Source organism: Gorilla gorilla, chromosome 8 (genome assembly GCF_029281585.2).
Source record: "Gorilla gorilla gorilla isolate KB3781 chromosome 8, NHGRI_mGorGor1-v2.1_pri, whole genome shotgun sequence".
NCBI lineage: Eukaryota > Metazoa > Chordata > Mammalia > Primates > Hominidae > Gorilla > Gorilla gorilla.
In genome coordinates, this window is record NC_073232.2 from 35,116,085 (window position 1) to 35,140,877 (window position 24,793).

General features: G+C 37.9%; 1 protein-coding gene across 3 annotated transcripts in view; it reads left to right on the plus strand.

The window, feature by feature from the left end:
* The window catches only part of MYO3A (myosin IIIA), a 282,515-nt gene that overhangs the window by 200,935 nt on the left and 56,787 nt on the right, over positions 1–24,793 (plus strand). For all 3 annotated transcript variants that reach the window (XM_019034337.4, XM_055353315.2, XM_063709962.1), the window contains 6 exons: positions 9,709–9,862; positions 11,712–11,800; positions 13,674–13,803; positions 20,077–20,156; positions 20,976–21,053; positions 23,536–23,741. In XM_019034337.4, coding sequence (XP_018889882.2) covers positions 9,709–9,862; positions 11,712–11,800; positions 13,674–13,803; positions 20,077–20,156; positions 20,976–21,053; positions 23,536–23,741 — 737 coding nt within the window. The remainder of the gene's footprint in view (positions 1–9,708; positions 9,863–11,711; positions 11,801–13,673; positions 13,804–20,076; positions 20,157–20,975; positions 21,054–23,535; positions 23,742–24,793) is intronic.

Here is a 24,793-nt window from a genome sequence, read left to right on the forward strand (position 1 = left end):
GTACCACCATACCTGGCTAAATTTTCAGAAGTTTTGATAAAAAGTAATTCTCAGTGAAATACATAGTTAGAAGTCTAGATCCATATGATAGTACTGTCATTTTCTACACGTGAGGTTAGAGCATACTACTGACAAACCAAAATACAATTTTTTGGTAAAGATTTAAACATGGCAGTAATGGAAAAATAGTTTAAGGTGAAAGAGATCCTGATATACAGAACACTGTATTTCTGAATTTCTAATCCAAATGCCTCCTTATTCTAAGCTGATACCTATTAATAGAATATAAATTTGTAAGATCCTTTATGTCTCTTAAATAGTTTTGAGAAACAGGTATCATATCCAAAAAGTGACTAAATTGGAATTTTCATCTTAGCATGCATTAGTATATATATTTTTTTCTGAATAAGGAAGCTGCTGTAGGGAGAAATATTCTAAAACTCATCTCTTCAAATTTTAATAAAATGTATGTAAAATAAAACATGAATATTTTATTAGGAATTATCCAAAATACTTTCTCATTAGGTTATTTGTCATATTCTGAATTAATGACTTGTGTCATCTCAAGTTAATGATGGCCAGCATTCTCTGTGACTTGCTATTAACATTAACATAAAAACTAACAGGATCATCAATATCAGCTTCAAATAGAAAATACAGGAAGAAATAGATTTCAAATCATAAATCTTATTTCATAACAAGAGTTCACGTTTTTACAGGACAAGTATTATCACCATTTTTTAGAATTTAAAAAAGTTATTTCATTAAGTATTATTAAAATATGTGTATATAGAAAGAGAGAATGAAAAATCAAACATGATGAAGCTTAACAATTGTGGAATAAACACCATGTAAAGGGTACACGGGAGTTCTTTGTACTATTCTTGAAATTTTCTGTAAGTTTTAAATTATTTCAAAATGAAAAGTGGCAAAAGTTTTTTTTTCACTGTAATAAACATAAAACATACTCAGTTCATCCTGAGTTATGGTAGCACCCTTAAAGAAATCTTAGATTTTCAACCTTTAAAATCTTTCTGTTTGATAAAGGAGGATTTTTGTCAATGGTTAGAATAAGCAACTTCTTCTCAATGGTTTCTCTCTACCCTGGGCAATGTTTTCATGAATAGGCACACTCATTTGAGCAGGAGTGAGTAAGAGTTCTTTTACTAAAATACAGACTTCAGGGACTATATGTGTCTATGTAGCTTCTTTCCTGTTGCAAACGTTCTGTCCACAGTCTTAACCACATTTATTCATTGAGTTTTATAACATATCCAAGCAGTTGTGCATTCTGAAATATTAGAAGAAACCTAAATAGGTTATCTATATTTCATTGATTAAAATGACTCCCTCTCCTCAGCTGTGATTTGCCCAAGGTTATAGGACAGTGAAATGAAACCAGGACCAGAGTAAAGGGCTTCTGACGGCTATCCATGGTTTTTCTCATGAACAAACAAGTAAGCAAGGACCAGGGATCTAGTAAAGTAATCTCCCGTGCAGAAGAAAAAGGTGCTCTTTCCTTCTTTCTTTCTAAATACATAAGAGCACCTTTTTCTTCTTCATAGGATATTACTTTATTAGAATAATCTATTAGATTACTAATTATTAGGTTATTAATTCATAAATATAAATTATTGATTATTTAATTATTAGATTATTTCTATTGGATTAGAAAGAAGGAAAGAAAAGAAGCATAGGTCAGTCTTAACATGAAAAGCCAAGGAGAATCAACATAAGGCAGGATAAAAGAAGGCAGGAAATCCCAGGGAGCACTTAGGCTGGCAGCAGAGGCTGGCAAGGGTTGTGACAGCTGGAGACCCCTCACAGGAAGGAACTAGAACTAGAAGGTGGAACAACTGAAAAGGAGAATACAGCCACAAGCAAAGAAATCTCAGACATGACTTTAGGGTTGGAATGGAAAGGCAGAGAGAATCTTTGCCATGTCCTAAAGAACAGAAACTCGACCGGGCGCAGTGGCTCGCGCTTGTAATCCCAGCACTTTGGGAGGCTGAATCACCTGAGGTCAGGAGTCTGAGACCAGCCTGGCCAACATGGCGACACCTCATCTCTACTAAAAATACAAAAATTAGCCGGGCATGGTGGTGGGTGTCTAGAATCCCAGCTACTCGGGAGGCTGAGGCAGAAGAATCGCTTGAACCCGGGGGCCAGAGGTTGCAGTGAGCTGAGATTGGGTCCACTTCACTCCAGCCTGGGTGAAAGAGCAAAACTCCATCTCAAAAAAAAAAGAAAAAAAGAACAGAAACTCTATCTTTCTGATCTTTAAATTCTACCTTCCCCAGCCCCATCTACCCCTAACCACACACAGAGTAGGCACTCCTCGAACATTTCTGGAATTTGAGTATATCACATCCTCTCCAGTGATCTGTACAAAGACAGCATCACAAACCCAGGTGAATTGCCAGTGCCATCTCATGATATAAATCTCATTCTTCCTTCCGTGACCTAAAATGGGTAGGACCATAAAAAAGTGGACTAAACTTATAAAAATAAGAGATACTGATTTATGACTTGAAAACAAGAAACACAGGAGAATATTGAGGGTCATATATACCAGCTATTAACATTTCCCCATTCTGAAATATCTACAACTGTGGAGCAGTGTCAAATGGTGAGCTTGCCTATCAGAGAAGGCTATGACATTGTTCCCCAGGTGTAAGTTCTGTGAAAGAACTAAGTGTTCCCTGTCACTGCATATACCAGCCTTTTATAAAAGAAAGATGTCACGAGCCAAAGTCCTCAAATCACTTCAACTGGTGACTTTGGAAGAATCCTTTTAAAACTTTGGGCTTGGATAAAACTGTCAGAAGGTAGTAGAGAGTGTTCTCCTATAGTAAAATGATGAGGTGGTGTGTCAGAGGGAGTGGGGAGAAGACTGTTCTAGAACCTGTCTATTTTTTACTTGAGGATGTAGTCAGCCTACTTAGGCAGTGTTCATCTACTGCTATCTGGATTGGTGCTAAGAAATAAAAACACACTAAGTACAGATTGGCTGGGCATGGTGGCTCACACCTGTAATGCCAGCACTTTGGGAGGCCAAGGTCGGCAGGATTACTTGAGGCCGGGAGTTTGAGACCAGCCTGGCCAACATGGTGAAACTCCATCTGTAATAAAAATACAAAAATTAGTGGGGCATGGTGGCATGCGCCTGTACCCAGCTACTCAGGAGGCTGAGGCATGAGAATTGCTTGAACCCAGGAGGCAGAGTTTGCAGTGAGCAGAGTTCGTGCCACTGCACTCCAGCCTGGGCCGCGGAGCAAGCCTCTGTCTCAAAAAAAAAAAAAAGACCCAGTAAGTACAGGTTGATTGGTCTGGTGTGTACTAATGTAGGTGATGAGACTATATAAAAAATAAAATTATTGTTGATTCTTAAAAATTTAGGTACTACATAGAAGGGCAATAAATATTCATTTCTGAGTGCTAAAGTTATTTGTGAACTAGAAATGTAGGTTATTCTATATTTTAAATTATTCCAGACATGGGTAATTTCAGAACTTCAACTAAGGAAACAAAGATTTGAAATAGTTCACTGTTGCGGGAAGTCAGGGACCCCGAATGGAGGGACAAGCTGGAGCTGCGGCAGAGGAACATAAATTGTGAAGATTTCATAGACATTTACTAGTTCCCAAATAACACTTTCATAATTTCTTATGCCTGTCTTACTTTAATCTCTTAATCTTGTTATCTTTGTAAGCTGAGGATGTGTGTCACCTCAGGACCACTGTGATAATTGTGTTGACTGTACAAATTGATTGTAAAACGTGTGTTTGAACAATATGAAATCAGTGCACCTTGAAAAAGAACAGAATAACAGCGATTTTAGGGAACAAGGGAAGACAACCATAAGGTCTGACTGCCTGCAGGGTCGGGCAAAAAGAGCCATATTTTTCTTCTTGCAGAGAGCCTATAAATGGACATGCAAGTAAGGAAGACATCACTAAATTCTTTTCCTAGCAAGGATTAATACTCTGGGAAAGGAATTCATTCCTGGGGGAGGTCTATAAACGGCTGCTCTGGGAATGTCTGTCCTATGTGGTTGAGATAAGGACTGAGATATGCCCTGGTCTCCTGCAGTACCCTCAGGCTTACTAGGGTGGGGAAAAACCCCACCCTGGTAAATTTGAGGTCAGACTGGTTCTCTGCTCTCAAACCCTGTTTTCTGTTGTTTAAGATGTTTATCAAGACAATATGTGCACTGCTGAACATAGACCCTTATCAGTAATTCTGCTTTTACCCTTTGCCTTGTGATCTTTGTTGGACCCTTATCAGGAGTTTCTGATTTTGCCCTTGTCCTGTTTCCTCAGAAGCATGTGATCTTTGTTCTCCTTTTTGCCCTTTGAAGCATGTGATCTTTGTGACCTACTCCCTGTTCTTGCACTCCCTCCCCTTTTGAAATCTTTAATAAAACTTGCTGGCTTTAAGGCTCAGGTGGGCATCACGGTCCTACTGATATGTGAGGTCACCCCTGGTGGCCCAGCTGTAAAATTCCTCTCTTTGTACTGTTTATCTTTATTTATCAGCTGGCTGACACTTATGGAAAATAGAAAGAACCTACATTGAAATACTGGGGGCAGGTTCCCCTGATAGTTCACCATTATTCTAGTCCATCTTCCCAACTAATGGTACCTCATTTAGGTCTTCCAACTGTATTTTTTATTATTAGAAATCTGACTTCTAACAATGTTTTAGAATTCTGTTAAAAGTCAAATTCTAAGGAACACTTGAAGACTGTAGCTTGTCATATCTCAAGAACCTTCTGATAAGATTATGTTATGATAATAATATCATCATGGTGATAGAAGGAAAAATTTCCAAGCTTGGGGCTTACATTTTTCTTCAAAATGACTCATATTATTGAAAGGCAAGAGAAGTCTTACTTCGTATGCCACAGAGAGGCAATGCAAGAGCAATAGAAGCAGTGTGAGCAAGCTGACAAGGAAGGAGTCTAGACCTGCAGGCGAGGGCTACAGAAACCATAGCTGATGTTGTGACTGCCCTTGTCAAGTCAGTCCACTGAGATCAAACTCAAGAGGATGATTTCCCCAGGAAAGTCACTCAAATGCCAGCTTCATGAATGGATTCCTATGGAATGTTGTCCCACAACCAAGAGGACACACAGAAGGAAATGGGAAAGAGACCAGGGAGCAAACATCAACCTGACACCAAGGATGTTTTCAAGAAAGTCCTGGAGCCTTTCCCTTCATTTAATTCTGTCTGATTGCTAGCTTCACAAATCGTCAGCAACATTGCAACAACTGATGCTGTAAGGAAGCCTCTGAGTCCAAAACATGTCATGTTTCTTATTATGTGGTTTCAAAACAATAATACTCCTAATAATAGCTGACAGACATTAAGTATGTAGTATGTGCTAAGCATGTATCTACTTTATTTCCCCCAAAATCTATCCTCTTAAGTAAATACATAATCAAAGAAATGCAAATACAATAGGCTACCATTTCCCCCATCAAAAATAGATCAAAAATATATATATTTTTTGAGATGGAGTTTCATTCTTGTTGCCCAGGCTGGAGTGCAATGAATGGCATGATCTTGGCTCACCACAACCTCCACCTCCTGGGTTCAAGTGATTTTCTTGTCTCAGCCTCCCAAGTAGCTGGGATTACAGGTATGAGCCACCACACTCAGCTGATTTTGTATTTTTAGTAGAGATGGGGTTTCTCCATGTTGGTCAGGTTGGTCTTGAACTCCTGACCTCAGGTGATCTGCCTGCCTCAGCCTCCCAAAGGATTAAAAATATGTTAATGAAAATATTCATTGCTGGTGAGGATGCAGCAAGTTAGAAGTGTTTATTATTAGAGTGCAGTTTCTTCAAGCTTTCAAAAATCCATCTATGGCCAGGCACGGTGGCTCATGCCTGTAATCCCAGCACTTTGGGAGGCCAAGGTTGGGGTGCGGTGGGGGAATCATTTGAGGTCAGGTGTTTGAGACCAGCCTGGCCAACATGGCAAGACCTGACTCTACTAAAAATACAAAAATTAGCCAGGCGCGCCTGTAATCCCAGCTACTCTAGAGGCCAAGGCAAGACAATCACTTGAACCCAGGAGGCAGAGGTTGCAGGGAGCTGAGATCATGCCGCTGCACACCAGCCTGGGCAACAGACTGTCTAAAAAAAAAAAGTCAATCTACAAACACGTTTCAGGTGCCTGTAAAATGTTCATACCATGTGATCATCTAATCAGTTTTAAGATGTAATAGAAAATACAGAAAAGCTTGATGCACAAAGCGGTACCCCAGAGCATGGTAGAGTGCATGGAGAGTGACCAGTTAAGGAAGGGAAACTGCTGAATTAGGAAGATGAAGGAAGGTCTCTCTGAGGAGGTGAGACCTGAATGATGAAAGTGAACCCTCATTGTATTACTTATCTGTGCTGAGAAATATGTGCTTAAATTTGCACCTGATTTACAAGCCATGTGGACGCTTGCAGCCTCTCTCAGCCCATGGTGACCACCCTTCCATGCTGCTGTGCAAGTCTGAGGGCTCAATGTAATCATCTTGAATCTCTCCTGGAATGGCCGTTTGGCCCTAAATATTTAAGCTGGTTGTTTAGGCCAAGCTTCTGTGGGCTTTCCTGCCACTGTGCTGCTTCGTGACTCAGACTCAAAATTCAATGAAAAACAAGGGAGAGGCTGGGCACGGTGGCTCATGCCTGTAATCCCAGCACTTTGGGAGGCTGAGGCAGGTGGATCACCTGAGATCAGGAGTTCAAGACCAGCCTGGCCAATATGGTGAAACCCTGTCTCTACTAAAAATACAAAAATTAGCTGGGCATGATGGCAGGTGCCTGTAATTCCAGCTACTCGGTAGGCTGAAGCAGGTAGAATTACTCGAACCCAGGAGGTGGAAGTTGCAGTGAGCTGAGAAGGCACCACTGTACTCCAGCCTCGGTGACAGAGCGAGACTCTGTCTCAAAAAAAAAAAAAAAGAAGAAGAAAAACAAGGGACAACTTTGTCCAGGTGTGGGATTTCCTAACATCTAAATCTAATGATTTTCCTGAAGAAAATATATATAAAATGATTATTCATCTATTTTCAAAAGGGAACTCAGACAGTCTGAAGAGAGTAGGAATTACATTAGCTAAACACTTCAGCTTTAATACAGTTAGTAACTCTGCTCACCTTATGCTTTAAATGTATATGTGTTTGTTTGTTTGTTTGTTTTTTGTTTTATGAGATGGAGTCTCGCTCTGTCGCCCAGGCTGGAGTGCAGTGGCGCGATCTTGGCTCACTACAACCTCTGCCTCCCAGGTTCACGCCATTCTCCTGCCTCAGCCTCCTGAGTAGCTGGGGCTCCAGGCGCCCACCACCACGCCCGGCTAATTTTATGTATTTTTAGTAGAGATGGGGTTTCACTGTGACAGCTAGGATGGTCTCGATCTCCTGACCTCGTGATCTGCCTGCCTCAGCCTCTCAAAGTGCTGGGATTACAGGCATGTGCCACTGTGCCGGTACCTAAATATATTTTTAATGTACAGGGCAGAGCAGAGGACTTTCTGAAGAAATAGGAGCTTTCTTTCTCCATATGCTTGAAACAACTAAGTATTTTGGGATCATAACTGCTATATAATACATAATTATTTTAGGCATTATAATTTTGCTATAAGTATTTTATAAATTCTGAGTAATAGCGTTATTTTCTTCCTTGGTTTGCCTGAAGTCCCTAATACTAACAAGTGTCTTGAATGGGAGCCCATTGTTTTCCACGCCACTCATCTCTGCTCTGTGTAACCCGCCACAAAAACAGTCAGTGGATTTTGACACAGGCAAATAGAAATGACAAATGCATTAGTTTAGACCTTAACCTCGTGTACTTTCTATATAAAACAGACAAAAGTTGTTTTCAACTTTGCAGTTGCCATTTAAATTGTAATATGCTGTGAGCATGATGTGTCTAACAGTAAAATAATTCTAGGTCTACTCACTTCTCCCAAGGTTACCTTCAAATACAAAAGCTGTGAAACTTCAAGTCATCGTTTTCATTTTCTTATACTGGATAAGCTAAATGCCTTTCAGGTTCTCCACCTTTTAGACCATCTATTCTTCTCATTTTTATGCATTAGATTTCATTTTATTTAAAAATATGCATTTATTTTTCCTGGTGACACCTTTGAAATGAAATTTCAGCTTCATAAGGCCCCTACCATAGTGACTAAAAGCTCTGGCTTATCAAATTGTCCCACCTGCCACTGGCTACATTGCAGATGTTCCCAGAAATTTTTCTCTCTTTACTATTGTAGTACATTATACATCATAACTATCCATCTTATGTTACTCGCATTATTTCAAATTATATTTGAACTCTGTGGAGGGCCGGGAGCTTGTTTTAAACTTCTCTGTCATCCACTATAGTGCCTTGCCTTCGGTATTCAATTAATTAAAGAATATATTAAAATAACAATGAAAATGGTCTGTAATTTAAACATGGGAATGTCACATAGTGTTCCACTCGAGTCAGTGATTGATTCATACACTTACCCAGGAATGGTTGCTTATCACCTGAGAAGCAGTGACTCCCCCACATGCAAGCATGGCTGCATGTCGTAGTTCAGAGGTCACACATGTATTCTGTCTGACAGCCTTCAGCACTGGGCTGGGGACAGTGTAAAGGCAGAGTCATAGAAGCCAACTGGGCACAAGCCTTCATGTCCCTTTTGTAAAGTAGATCATAGGTACCTATGCTGTGCTGGTACCTTAACCCTACAGTAATTATCTGTGGTTCATTGTTTCTATTTTACACATCTTATATTACACTATACTCAACAGCAAATTATTATTAATATGCCATATGTTTTTACTTTGTGAGGTGGGGTTTGTTACCCCCATTTAATAGATTAGAAAATAGATGTTTATAGAGTAAGGAAATTCCAAAGGATTTTGTGGCTAGGCAAGTGGCAGAGCCCAGAGATGAACCTATGTGTCCTTGTTTCTAAATCCACTGGTTGTTTCTATAACTCTCTGCTGTCTTGTAACTACGTAACTGTCTGGAATTGTGATTGAAAAGTTATATACCTGTGCTTGAGAGATTCAGTGGGGAAAGTATACCTCTAAGATGTATCTAGTTAAATATTCTGTAAAGTCTGGAACATAATTTTGTTACTTCTCATTAACAACATATTTTCCTACATCTTGAAAACTTAGGATGTCCATAATTCTAGTATGGAGACTAGAGCTTCTTTTATTACTACCCTGAGTATAATCAGTTCAGACTTTAAGGAACAAGCAGCTCTGTGGAGAGAAAAATAAAATGATACTCTCAGTTTAAGAGCAAGGTCAGGCCGGGCGCGGTGGCTCATGCCTGTAATCCCAGCACTTTGGGAGGTTGAGGCGGGAGGATCACTTGAGGTCAGGAGTTTGAGACCAGCCTGGCCAACATGGTGAAACCCCATCTCTACTAAAAATACAAAAATTAGCCGGGCATGGTGGTGTGTGCCTGTAATCCCAGCTACTCGGGAAGCTGAGGCAGGAGAATTGCTTGAACCTTGGAGGCAGAGGTTGCAGTGAGCCTAGATTGCGCCAATACACTCCAGCCTGGACGACAGAGCGAGTCTCCGTCACAAAAAAAGCAAGGTCAAAGGGAGCAATTTATTTTAATATATGCAAAGTAAAATTTTAGGTAATTACTATCAAGCTATATATTATTCACAGTTTTAAGTGGTTTTGTCTTTATTATAGAATGAATACCTAAATGAAGATGTGGATGCTAGAGTTATTGAATATGAGGATAACCGGCCCCTCTTAGATATGTTTCTGCAAAAGCCAATGGGTTTACTTTCCCTACTTGATGAAGAAAGTAGATTTCCCAAGGCCACTGACCAGACTCTTGTAGGTGAGTTTTCAGTCCAGTGTGTCTGCATGGTTTTATGAATAGAGTCTTGTCATTCTGAATGATTTTTTAAATGGCTTTAAATTATCTGGGAGAAAATAGCTGTCACAAAGCCTGCATATTTGACTTTAAAGAAGAGCCTTTGGATTTAATACCTGGACCAGTGCATGTTTATGATAGGGTAAAATATTTAGTGATAAATTAAGCAAGTTTAAATATTGGACTTCTCCTTATTTTGTGGTGAAGCTCAACCATAGAATCACAGGTTATAAATGACCTTAGAAATTTTCCAGCCCAAAATTAGAAATTGGTGAGCAGTGCAAAAGGACAGCTCTGGAATTGAAAAGAGATAGTTAACAGGTAGGAAATAAATTAATCTGTGATGTTCTGTTCTATTCATTTATTTAATAGAGGCAAATCGCTTCAAATACCTTAATAACCTCTAAGTTACAGTACATTAATAAATATTCATGATAATAATCCTAAGTCATCAAAGTAAGATTAAATGTATTCATTTTTTGTGTTTGAGAAAGCAGAGAAATGTATAATACATTTTAAAAGATCACCATTCAAGCTGGTTAAAATGAAAATGTCTTACTCCTTAAATTAAAAAAGAAAAAAAAACTTTAGATTTTTCAGATATCTGAAAAAAAAAAGTTTTTAAACGCAGAACATTGTATTCCCTGATGATAGGAGGTATTTATTCCGTATGAGAAATACTTTCAGAAAATGTGGATTCACATCTTTCTGTCATTTACTTTGGGTGACATGCAGAGCCTCTTTCTTACCATTAGGTCTGGTAATGTTCCTTCTTTCTGACTCACTGATTGGCTTAATTTCTCCTCGAATTGGACAATACTAGATGGAAAATAAACTGACCCCAAAGTGGTGGGGAAAATCATTTCATAGCAGTCAGTTGATTTTTAGATCAAATGATCCTTCTAGAATAAGTTCTCCAAAGGTGGTAAAATTGTTATAGAAATTCAGCTGCCTTTAAGATCATGTTTTATTTCTCATGTAATCAATAATAATTTATAGCTCTACAAGTAGAAAAGAGAGCAAAAACACCAGATTTTTAGGCTCATGGCTTGACATCAAACTGTGTTTTACAAACCTCTTTGGTCAGTCTCAAGTAGTTTACTTCCTCCGTACCAGTGGTTCTCAAAATGTGGTCCCCTGCCCAGGAACGTCAGCATCACCTGAGAACTTGTTAGAAATGCAAATTCTTGGATCCCACCCCAAACCTACTGAGTCAGAAACTCTGCGATTAGGGCCCACAACCTGTGTTATAAACCCTCAGCCAGGTGCAGTGGCCCACACCTGTAATCCCAGCACTTTGGGAGGCCGACGCAGGTGGATCACCTGAGGTCAGGAGTTCGAGACCAGCCTGGCCAACATGGCAAAACCCTGTCTCTACTTTAAAAATATAAAAAATTAGCCAGGCATGGTGTCGGGCTCCTGTAATCCCAGCTACTTGGGAGGCTGAGGCAGGAGAATCACTTGAATCCAGGAGGTGGAGGTTGCAGTGAGCCAAGATCGCACCATTGCACTCCAGCCTGGGCAACAAGAGCGAAACTCTGTCTCAAAAAAAAAAAAAAAAACCCTCGAGGTGACTCTGATGCGTGACATGGCTTGAGGACTGATGCCCTAAATCGTAATGTAATGGTGGAAATTAATGATCTTGAGTTTTACTTTACCATGTATAATTCTATTCCAAATCTGCATATATTAGCTATGTAAAATTTTCTGTCTTTGTTCACTGCACATTGTCCTTTTTATGGTAAATAAATTTCACAGTATTTTTTGAGGATCTCATACATGCTTGATATTTGAGTTCAGTATTTTTCTACAGAAAAATTTGAAGGTAACCTGAAATCACAATACTTCTGGAGACCCAAAAGAATGGAACTTAGTTTTGGAATTCACCATTATGCAGGAAAGGTAAGAACTCTTAAGAATTATGACTGAGTTTCTCCTTAGCCTTTTAATGAATAATAGGATAGACATGAAAATTATGGCCCAAAATGTTTATAGATAATGATAATGTAATAGCTGTCTGTTTCCGCCCCCACTGGCCCTAATTATGCCCTCTGATGTCCTGTAATCCATCCTGTCCTTTGCTAGCCACTCACTATGGAGGCCAGACCCACTCCAGGGCATGCGCTTCTAGCATCTATGCTGAAGAGGTTAAAAGAAAAGTCTTTCTCTTAGTTTAACAATCATAAGGTTATAGTTTTTCTAGAGGAATCGTTTTTAAGTAACTAAGAAAAAACAAAAAGAAAAGACACAAAACTGAAAGAATCCTTGGGTGAGTTTAGCTGGCAATGGTTACCTATTTGTTTCCTTCTTGTAACGATGCCTGAGGACCTTTGGTATAAACTGCCTTTTTCAGACTTTAGATGATTCTCTCTCTACTGCACTCTTTGTCCCTCCTCCCTTTCAAGAAGAGAAGGTGCCAGGCTGGAGGTACAGTCAGATAACTGAGCTAAGCCAGATGAATGGATTATGATGCAGTTAGAGGAAGAAATGTCTCTACATTGACAGAAACACATTCCCACAGCAGAGAAAACCTCAGATTTGTTGTCCTAGACCCAGAGGATGCTCTCTTTCCTTCCTTCTGCAGAGAATGACAGGTCATTCCTTCACAATGATGTCATAAATATGGGAGGACAAAGAGGATATTCAGATCAAGAAAGAATGTATTAAATGAAAAATACATAAAAATAAAATTACACAGAACTTAAAGTTATCTAAAGTTATCTAAAGAAACAATCTATTAGTCTGCTCGGGCTGCCATAACAAAAATATCACAGGCTGCATGACTTAAACAACAGAAATTTATTTTTTTGACAGTTTTGGAGGCTGACAGATCAAAGTGCTCCGAGTGGGGTTAGCATCTGGGAGGCCTCTCTTCCTGGCTTGAAGATGGCTACCTTCTCAAGGTGTCCCCACATGGCCTTTGCTATGTGAGCATAGGGAGTGGGGGGAAATATCCCTGGTTCCTCTTCCTGCTCTTATAAGAACACAAGTCTTATTGGTGTAGGGTCTTACTCTTAGACCTTATTTAACATTAATTACCTCCATAAAGGCCCTGTCTCCAAATACAGTCACAGTGAAAGTTTACATCTTCAAAATCTGAATTTTGGAAGAACACAATTTGACCCATAACAAATACTATATTGGATCATTCCACAAAAATCTTTGGATTACATTGATCTTTAAAAAGTCATAAAACTGGCTAGGCATGGTGGCTCACGCCTGTAATCCTAGCACTTTGGGAGGCCGAGGTAGGAGGATCACTGGAGCTCAGGAGTTCAAGACCACCCTGGGTAACATAGCAAGACCTCATCTCTAAACTTTTTTTTAAGTAATAACATTATTTAGAAGTGCCAGAAACACAAAAAGCCACAGTGTATTTAAATCACACTACTACTGAGATAAAAATCTATCATGGCCAATTCAACACAGGTGGATCAATTATCATAGAAATAGGAATGCCTTTGTGGCTCAATATGCTTCCTTTATGCTGCTCCATCCCTCCAAACAGAGAAAAGAAACATACCAAATTCCTAACGTAATAAATGAGAGGAATCAAACCTCTTTGGTCATTTCAACCCAAATAAAATCAGTGAGACACAGATGATAAGGAGCTACCTTAAGATGATAAGGGGCTACCTTAGTAAATGCTTGTATCCCTGTTGCTGAACATAGAGTAAGCTCATAATGAGTATCTGTTGTTGATGATGATGATGGTGAGGAGGAGGAGGATGACAATGAAATTGATTGTGATAATTATAGCATACTGTATCAACAGGTCCTCTATAGTGCAAGTGGATTCTTAGCCAAAAACAGAGACACTCTTCCAACTGACATTGTGCTACTTTTGAGGTCATCCGACAACAGTGTAATTAGGCAACTAGTCAACCACCCTCTGACCAAAACAGGTAAGACAATTTTCCTTACCTGGAAGTTTTCTGAAGCCCAATCAAATAGTTTCTATCTCTGTGCTTTTCACTAATTTCATCCTTAATTTTTCATGTGAGTTTGTTTTCGGCTCACTAAATATTCATTTGTTAATATCCTCTACCCCAGATCACCTGAAGAAAATATTAAAATGAATATAAATAAGCTAGTTTTTCATTAAAGGTAAGTGTTTGCAGCAGTCACGCAGAAAATGTGGTGGTATCCTAGCTACTCACTACAAGAGTATACTGACCTCCAGAGTTCAGAATTACCTGGGCAAATCAGGAGTGGGCAGCTTTTGGATGATTCTTTGAGGTTCCAAAAGTTTGGTGGGCTCTCTTATTGATTAAAAATGGACGTGTCTTTGTTCCACCCAACCATAATACATCCTTGCATTTGCTGTAAGTAGAAAAAATATAGTTTGGGTTGTTTTTCTTTACTGGAGTTTAAAATTGTTCTCTGCATTTCTTTTTTCATAGTTTTATTGAAGTATAACTGAAATACAAGAAACAGCACATATTTAAACAGTAAAATTTGATGAGTTTTTGACATATATAAGCACCTGTAAAACTATCACCATGATTAATAGTGAACATACTCATCACTCACAAATGATGTTTCTCATGACCCTTTATAATCCTTCCCTCCAAACCTCTCTGTTCTATCACCATTTGTTGAAGAGATTGTTCTTTCCCCATTGAATTGCTTTGACACTCCTTGAAAAATCAATTGACTAATAAATAGGTCTATTTCTGGACTCTTTATTGCGTGTCATTGATATTTATCTATCTTTAGGCTAATGCACACTTCTTGACTACTGTAGCTTTCTATAAAGTCCTGAAATCAGGCAGTACAAGTTAACCTGACTTTGTTCTTATTCAGGCTTGTTTAGGTAATTATAATTTGTTTGCTTTTCCATATACGTTTTAGAATGAGCTTGTCAATTTCTACCAAAAATCCTGGTTGGGTTTTGATTGGAATGCACTGAAACTATAGATCAATAATGGGAGAATTGGTATCTTCCCAACATTAAATCTTCCAATCAGCACAGTATAGCTCTCCATTTATTTAAGTCTCCCTTAATTTCTCTCAGCAACATTTTGTAGTTTTCACTGTACAAGTTTTGCACATCCTTTGCCAAATTATCTGCTAGTGTATCACATTTTTATGTGATTATAAATGGTAATTTTTAACTGAAATTCTGGTTTCTGCCAGTATATGAAGTCTAATTGATTTTTGTATATTGATTTTTTGCCCTGCAACCTTGCTAAGCTCATTTATCAGAGTAGCTTTTTTTGTTAATTCCAAAGGATTTTCTTCACAGATTGATCGTGTTGTCTGTGAAGAAAGAGTTTTGCCTGTTCTTTTCCAATATGTTTCCTTTTGACTTCTTTTTTCTTGGTTGCACTGGCTAGAATCACAATGCAATCACCAGTGTTGAACACAGGACAGGTTGCAAGAGTGAACACTCTTGCCTTTTTCCTGATCTTGGGGAAAGAGTAGTTAGTCTTTTAGTCTTTCACCACTGAGTATAATGTTAACTGTAGATTTTTTCATAGAAGCCCTTTATCAGGGGAGAAGTTACTTTTTTTTTTAATTCCTAATTTCCTGAATGGTTTTTTTTGTTGTTGGTTGTTTTTTGTTTGTTTGTTTTTGTTTTTCGTGTTTTTTTTGAGACAGAGTCTCACACTGTTGCCCAGGCTAGAGTGCAGTGGCACAATTTCGGCTCACTGCAACATCTGCCTCCCAAGTTCAAGAGATTCTCCTACTCCAGCCTCCCGAGTAGCTGGGATTACAGGCGTGCACCACCATGTCCAACTAAATTTTGTATTTTTAGTAGAGATGGGGTTTCACCATGTTGGCCAAGCTGGTATTGAGCTCCTGACCTCAGGTGATCCACCCGCCTCAGCCTCCCAAGGTGCTGGGATTACAGGTATGAGCCACCATGCCTGGCCAATTTCCTGAGTTTTTATCAGGCATGCATATTGTATTTTGTTAAATGCTTTTTCCACATCTACTGAATAGATTACCCTTTTTTTGTTATTTTTTTAAATTGACAGCTAAAATTGTGTTTATTGTATACAAATGACATTTGGAAGTATACGTACATTGTAGAATAATGAAATCCAGCTAATTAACATATACATTACTGTATATAATTATTTGTGGTGAAAACACTTAAAAATCTACTCTCTTAGCAATTTTCAAGTATATAATACTATGAACTTACGTATCCTATCTAGCTGACATTTTATCCTTTGACCAACATCTCCCCAACCCACCACTTCTCACTGAAACCACCCCAACTACTAGTAACCACCATTCCACTCTCTAGCTCTATGAAATCAACTTTTTTAGATTCCACAAATTCCATCCAGTATTTGTCTTTTTTGACTGGCTAATTTCACTTATAGTGTCCTTCAGGTTCAACCATGTTGAATAGTATTTGTGTGTGTGTGTGTGTGTAGACACCACATTTTCTTTATCCAATCATCCATTGATGGACACCTGGGTTGATCATATCTTGGCTATTAGGAACAATGCTGCATCTGTTAAATGGTGAGTGATTGATTTTTTAATCATTCCTGGGAAAAACCTCAAATGGTCATGATGCATTGTACTTTTTATATATTGCTGAATTCAGTTTGCAAACATGTTTTAAGAATGTTTGCATCTATGTTTATGAGGAATATTGCACTATAGTTTTCTTATGCTTCATTTTGTAACTTTGGAATCACAGTAATGCTGGCCTCATAGAATAAATTGAGTAGTATTGCCTTTTCTTCAATTTTCAGGAATAGTAGAATGAGTATTATTTCTTCCTAAGTTGCCTTGTAGAATTCACCAATGAAGCCAACTGGGCCTGAAGGATGTTTTGTGAGGTTTTCAACTACAAATTCAATTTGTTTAATAAATATAAAGCTATCTGAATTATCTAATTTTTGAGTGAGCTTTAGTAGATTGTGTTTTTTAAGAAATTTATTTCATCTACATAGTCAAATTTATTGACACAGTTGATTACAACATTTTCTTACTATCCTTTTAGTATCTGTAGATCCTGAAGTTATGTCAGCTGTCTCATAAGTGACGTTGGTAATTTGTGTCTTCTCTCATTTTATTCTTGATAGATTTCCTAGACATGTATTAATTTTATTGATCTTCTCAAATGGTTTCATTGATTTTTTATTGGTTTTGTTTCTATTTCATTCTCTTTTTCTTTCTCATTTATCTTTGTTGTTTTCTTTCTCTGCTTACTTTGTGTTTTATTTTGTTTCCTTTTTTCATTTCTAAGGTAAAACTTAGATCATTGATTTAAGAAGACATTTTTCTAATATCAGCACTTATATGGGTTATTTATAAGAGTTTATAAGGTTTCCAAATACGGTGAGATTTTTCAAATATTATTTATGGACTTCTAATTTAACTTCATAGTGTTCAGAGAGCATACTTTGTGTTATTTAATCCATTTAACTTTATTGAGATATGTTTTAAGACCCATAATATTATCTGTCTTATTTTCATTTGCACTTGAAAATATTGTTTATTCTGCTGGTTGTTGGATGAAATGTTCCATAAATGTCAGTTAGGTCCACTTGATTGAGCGTATTGGTCACGTCTTCTGTATTCTTACTGTTTTTCTCTCTCCTGGTTCTATCAATTACTGAGAGAGGAATTTTTAAATATTTGGCTACAGCTGTCAATTTGTCTCTCTTTTTTTTTCAGTTTTTGCTCATGTATTCTTAAGCTATATTATTAGGTAAATAAACATTTAAAATTGTTATGTCTTCTTGATGGATAGACTCCTTTGTTATTATGTAATGACCCTTTTCATCCTTGGCAGTATTGTTTGTTCTGAAATCTACTTTGCCTAATATTAATATAGAGACTCCAGCTTTCTTATGATTAGTGAGTGAATGGCATATCTTTTTCCATACTCTTAATTTCAATTTATTGTTTTTCTTTATATTCAAAGTAGGGTTTTTCTAAACAGCACATAGTTGGGTCTTGGTTTTTTTTAATCCAGTCTGACAATCTCTGTCTTTCAATTGAGATGATTAGATGATTTACATTTAATGTGATTAATGATATGGTTGGATTTGACTCTTATCATCTTGCCACTTGTTTTCTGTTGGTTATATTGGCTTATTTTCCCAGGCTTTACCTGAGTTCCCTCACTCCCTGCATTTCAGGCTGAAACTTCTCCAGGCAGAAAGCTGGCATAATCAGAGGGCTCACCTCATTTGTCTTCCCTCTCTTAGGGATCAATGTCCTTACACTGCTTGACGCACAATGTATGAAACCTGTTTTTCATTTTGTATGTCTTTTTAGTTGTTTGAGGTGCGAAGGTTAATCTAGTCGGTGTTACTTTATCTGACCCAGAAGCAAAAGTCATTAATTTTGACTTTAACAATTGCCATCCCTTTTCATATACACCAACAGCATCTATCCATCTAATTCCATGTTTTTCGCCCTTATAAAATATGCAGCCAGCCTCTAAATACTATGTTGTGTTGCTTGGCTATCAGCAGAACAGTGTCTGGTTGGCCAGGGAGAAGAGAAGAACTTAATAGTCAAGTATGTTTCAATAAACTCAGAACCTCAGAGATAGCAAAGACATATGGATTTTATATTCACCCAGATGTGCAAACATGTAATAATAATCATAGACAACTTTGTTATCTATTATGTGCTAGGCACCGTGCTAAGCACCTTCAATTACTCCTAATAACAACACAATAAGGAGGCACTACTTTTTTACAAATAAGACATTAAGGCTTGAAAGTGTTGAGCAGCTTTCCCAAGGTTTCCCAATGGAAAATGTTAGAGTTAGAGTTCTTCAATTCTATATTATGCTGTCTTCAAGATTCTAAAATAACCATGGCCCTTTGTATATATGACTTCACATATGACATACAGTTCAGCCATTTTTAGGGGAAAGTGCACCACAGTTACTTGCAGCTCACGTCTTTAGTTGGGTTTATCACAAGTTTGTTCATTAGGTGAGCTATAAAAACCAAAATGGATATATTTTCAGAAATTAAGGTCTATGCTAATTTTAGTTCCCGTTGATCTACATAAATAAATTTAAGCGAAATTCCTGAAACTGCCACTCTAAAGATCATGTTACTGTCTCTGTCCATTCTGCTGTAGTCAGTAAGTTTCACATTTTGAAAAGTGAACAGGGCAGTGTGCAGGGCAAGCCTAGCATGGAAACTGTGGCACACACCCGTCTCAGCCCCTCCCCTGGAGTTCGGATGGAGGGGAGGAAGCAGAGCAGAGGCCCTGCCAGGCACATTCCCATCACAATTCCTTCCTGCACCATCTTAGGCCAGCCTTTTGCAACCATAAAGAATGGGAAAGATTTGCCGAAAACATTTAGCCTCTACTTATCACCTAGAAGAAGGAGAGAGACAAGAAATGATCTTTCTGAATTGATACTGCATTTTGAAGATATTTTGCACATTACTATTAGGATAATAAACTCTTCGATTGTGGGTTGGTTGGTTCCTTGTGCTTGGTGGGGTGAGAGCTGTGAAAATGAACTGCATTTCAGGGGCCTTCCATGTGCCAGACATATTATCACATTTCATCAAAACTCTGTGAGGAAATCACCATTATTCCCATTTTATGGATTCTGGGTGCAGATCAGAGACTAAGTAAATGACCCAAAGGCAACACAGTTTAAGTACTATACCTCAGATTCAAAGCCAAGTCTTTCTGGCTTCTCAGGCCATAATTTTTTTCACTGCTTTGGGTTGTGTGCATTTGTGTAGTCCTTAGAATGAAGCATGTTTCTGAAAGTTAGATTGAAAAAGGCCATTGCCTCCAACCATAGTTGATTTGCTTATAACCACCTCATGCAAATTAATGATTCATATGATTTTTCAGGCCAATTTTAAAGCTTAGCCTGTGTTAAAGAAAATCTCAGATGCCATTTATCACACAAAAAAATAAGAAGCAAACTGCTCCCTCAGTCATAATCATCTCAAGTCTTCTAGCAATTCAAAGGAAACCCAACACCTCGGCCTTTTCTGTTTTCCAAGCTCAAGAGTTTTTTTCTGAATTTAAAATTTGTTGTACATTTTTACATAATATTTTTTATTCCTAAGTTCCTCCATAAATAGTTAACCAAGCATATGATTCTGAATATTGCAGGATTAACAATGCTTATTTTAACATTTAAGTAAATGGGAAAAATCATCTAGCCATTAAGGATTCTAAAAGGTATATTACATTTTTCTACATTCTCATAGGTAATCTGCCACATTCTAAAACTAAAAATGTTATAAACTATCAAATGAGGACTTCAGAAAAATTAATCAATCTGGCAAAGGTAAGAAAATGCTTTTTTTCTTGGCAGTCAGTCTAAGAATCTAACCGGTATGATGGCAATATTTGTATGCTTCTCAAAGTCAACAGTTTTTTCTTAGTTTTTCTCCCTTTGATCTTGCTTTTCTGTTTGAACAGATATTTATGTTATGTTCTTGTTACTGCTAGGGGCTAAAATAATCATGCATTTCTGATATATTAATATTTCCAACTCTTCTTTTTTAGCTAATTTTTGGGGGCAGTTTTTGTTTTTGTTTGTTTGTTTGTTTGTTTTTGAGACTGGAGTCTCACTCTGTCACCCAGGCTGGAGTGCAGTGGCATGATCTCAGCTCACTGCAACCTCTGCCTCACAGGCTCAAGTGATTCTCCTGCCTCAGCCTCCTCATTAGCTGGGATTACAGGCACCCACCCACACCCAGCTAATTTTTCTATTTTTACTAGAGACAGGATTTCACCATGTTGGCCAGGCTGGTCTTGAAGTCCTGACCTCAAATGAGCAGCCTGCCTTGGCCTCCCAAAGTGCTGGCAATTACAGGCATGAGCCACCATGCCTAGCCGTTTTTTAGCTAGTTTTAAATGTTACGCTAAGACCAACTAAAAATGTACTAGTGAAGATGAGAGATATTCACAGTCTACATAAGACCAATTAAAATTCCAATGAGACTGACAAAACAATTACCTAAAGGAAGAATATCAAGATTTTGCTGTTTTACATATTTGAATGCATAAACTAAGATAGCCTGAAGGAAAATGCCACATGCTCTCTGTAGATAATAAAGTACAATAGATACCAAAGCATCACTGTCTTCCTTGGTCTCCTTAGGGCGACACTGGAGAAGCCACACGTCATGCCAGAGAGACAACCAACATGAAAACACAAACAGTTGCATCATATTTTAGAGTAAGATATTAAACTATGATGTATTGTGCTTAGAGGTGCTATTTAGTCTAAATAAGTTACAGATCAAAAGCCAGTAACACTAGCAAAGAGAATGTTTATTGTATTCTATTTACTATTGTTAGATACAGGATATGTTAGCATCTACCTTCAAAATCTGCAGATTGGTTTATTTTTACATTCTACCTGTGAAATTATTGTATCCCAGGTCAATCTTAATGAAAGTCTATACCTTGATTAAAATTTGTCCATGGAACAGAATGCATTTCCACTAGAATAAAACCTAAAAGGATTTTTACTTCAATGCTATGATAACTACCAATTCTCCTTCCCCATCCTGAATGATTTTAGAGTAGACAGATAGGGCAAGGCTGAGCATCCATCTCCATTTCATATCACCCTGCCTGTACAGAGCTAAAAACCTCAAAAGGGAAATAGAGCCCGTGTAGGAATGGTGCGAGGAGAAGAGTCATCAGGAAGATGCGGTAACATGCTTAAGAGAGTGTGCTTAGCATAGCATCAAGGTCACCTTCCTTCCTTCGGCAATGTAGGATAAAAGAAAAAAACCAAGTACTTTTTTTCCTCTGTGCTCTAGATAACCCTTCCGTTATTGGTTCCAGTTCTTGTTTACCTATTCTGATAAAAACCTATTAACCATCCAATGAAAATGAAGAAAATACCACTAAAACTTGGAGTTATTACTTATATAATTTAATGTGGAGGAGGTGGAGGAAATTAGATTAAATTTACTCTAAGTGTTCAGTGAATGTATCCAACTCTCTAGCAGAAACATAAAATTCTTTAAAAAATATATGAGTACCTTTACTAAATATTTTTTAAGTCCTAAGCTCATAGAAGACAGTGTGTACTTAATCATCTTTGAGTAGTGCCAGTACATTTATATGCTTAATACCTGACGTTTGCTGCTAATACATTTCACTTTACATCAGAAATGCAGCACAGGTGAATCACTGAACATATTTACAGCCAAGTTGTTTCCTTTTTTTAAGTGAGTTACCCAACACCATTATCATACCACTGTTGTTGGCATCAAACACTGTATGTATGTTTAAACCAGATTAGTTCATGAAATCTTTTTAATCTTCAGGCTGAAGTGAGAAATGATAGATAATTCCACCCAACATGAAGTGTGTTTTTAAAGCTATTTTCATTCTGCAGAGAAGACTGAACACAGTGTAACACTATGCTTTAGTCCCTCAGAAAAACCAGCGCCTAAATTGCAGGAAGGTCCTGCTCAGAGTATCACCCCGTACCACCAGTACTTGGCAGATGTTCGCATGAGTAAAGGAACGATGACTTACAGATAAATGTAATGAAAAAGGCTCCAAAGTGACAGGCCCAGCTGTTTGAAAAGATCACATCTGAGCCTCAGTGCCCAAGAGGAAGCCATGCAAATTCAGAGCTTTGTCGGTTGCCAATTTCAGCATTTGTTTTGCACTGGCTTTATGACTGTAGGTTCTTACATTTCCAACACTAAACGGGATCCAGCCGTCAATTGCTATTTGTGTCCATACATTACCTCACCAATAAATGTGATCCTGGTCTTTGAGATACTCGCTTTCTGGGATTCCACTTTTAGTTGATTATCCTAATATGTTATACTTACTTGTCTAGTAATTGGCTACTGTTTTAATAAGGTATTGCTATAGAACACAGTTTCATATCTACATGAATTTTTTAAATCATCCAAAAATAAATAAGAAAATGATCAAATTAGAACTGATGAAAATATTTAATTGGATTTCACTTTGCTTATATCTACTTCTTACATATTAAACGCTGTTAACTTTTCTGTCCTTATTTTAAACTAAGAGATGATCCTAACAGGGATTAAGGTGTTCCCTTTTTTTTTTATTGTATTTTAAGTTCAGGGGTAAATGTGCAGTTTGGTTATATAGGTGAAGCTGTGTCATGGAGGTTTGTTGAACAGATTATTTCATCACGCAGGTATTAAGCCCAGTACCCGTTAGTTATGTTTCCTGATCCTCTCCCTCCTCGTACTCTCCACCCTCCAATAAGCTCCAGTGTCTGTTGTAAAGTATTCCCTTTTTTACCATCTATAAAGAGAGAGTTGGACAAGGAAATTAATATATAAGAAGGATTAGTAAGATTGTATAATATTATAATTTGGTAAGTTAGCCTAACAGTATATAATTGCTTACAAACTACATCAAAAATAATTTTATCTGTTAATTAAAGTTGCCTTAATGGTTTATAAGCAAACTTTTAATAGCTAAATTTCTAGTTATTGCCTCTACATTTTTATAAGTAAATCTGTATTTTTTAGAACTATACTATAAATAAAATGTTCATTAAAACAGATTTTCCTCCATTTACTGTGACTAATGGGAGCATTTATAACATTCATTTTTTGAATGTTATTCTTGTAGTAAAAAGAAAGGCCTGCAAGCTCATACGTTTTTGTATGCTACATTGGGAAATTTATTTTTGTTGCGTATTATAGTATTCCCTGATGGATTTGTTGTCTAAAATGGTGGTGGGCCAACCTCATTTTGTCCGTTGCATCAAACCAAATAATGAGCGTCAGGCAAGAAAATATGACAAAGAGAAAGTTCTGCTACAGCTTCGGTACACAGGAATTCTGGAAACAGCAAGAATTCGAAGGCTAGGATTCTCCCATCGGATACTTTTTGCTAACTTTATAAAGCGGTATGTGGATTTCTTTTTCAGTTTCTATTGTGCAGTTTATATAAAAATCATTCAGAAGAATTATAAGAAACATAATATGAAAAAATATTTAGAGGTCTAGGAGGGAGGCATTTTGTTCATGCAAATGATTATGTGTTGAAAAAAGAAGATAGCTATTAACTGAGGCTGAAAGACTCTGGACAGATGGGTGGTATTATGTGGTATAGGCAGCATGATCCAGAGGCGTGAGCTTCTGTACTGAGGAGTTGGAGAATCTGGGTTCTCGCCCTAGCTCAGCCGCTTGCTATGTGACTGTAGGCCTATACCACTGATTCTCAGCTGGGAGAGATTTTGCCCCTCAAAAGACACTTGGCAATGTCTGGAGACATTTCTGGTTGTCACATCCTGTGTGGTGTAGGGGCGTGGGGGGATGCTACTGACCTCTAGTGGGTAGAGGCCTGGGAATGCTGTTAAACAGCCATTCTACAATTTACAGGATGGCCTCCCCACAACAAAGAATTATCCAGCCCCAAATCTCAACAGTGCTGAGGCTGAGAAACCCTGGCCTATAACCCTAACCTCACTTTACTCGCCTACCAAATCTGCTCTAACTACCTGATAGGATCCTTATAATGATCAAATGAGATACTGTCTCTAACGGTGATTTGGAAGATGAAACAATTAGGTTTATTTGTCAATTTAAAAAGCTAACATAAATTTTTTTTAAAGAATCAATTGGTATAAGGAATGTTTTATTTATTTATTTTTTTTGAGACGGAGTCTGGCTCTGTGACCCAGGCTGGAGTGCAGTGGCGCGATCTCAGCTCACCGCCAGCTGTGCTTCCTGGGCTCATGCCATTCTTCTGCCTCAGCCTCCCGACTGGCTGGGAGTACAGGTGCCCGCCACCATGCCCAGCTAATTTTTTTTGTATTTTTAGTAGAGATGGGGGTTTCACCGTGTTAGCCAGGATGGTCTCGATCTTCTGACCTTGTGATCCGCCCGTCTTGGCCTCCCAAAGTGCTAGGATTACAGGCGTGAGCCACTGCGCCCGGCCAAGGAGTTCCTTTTAATA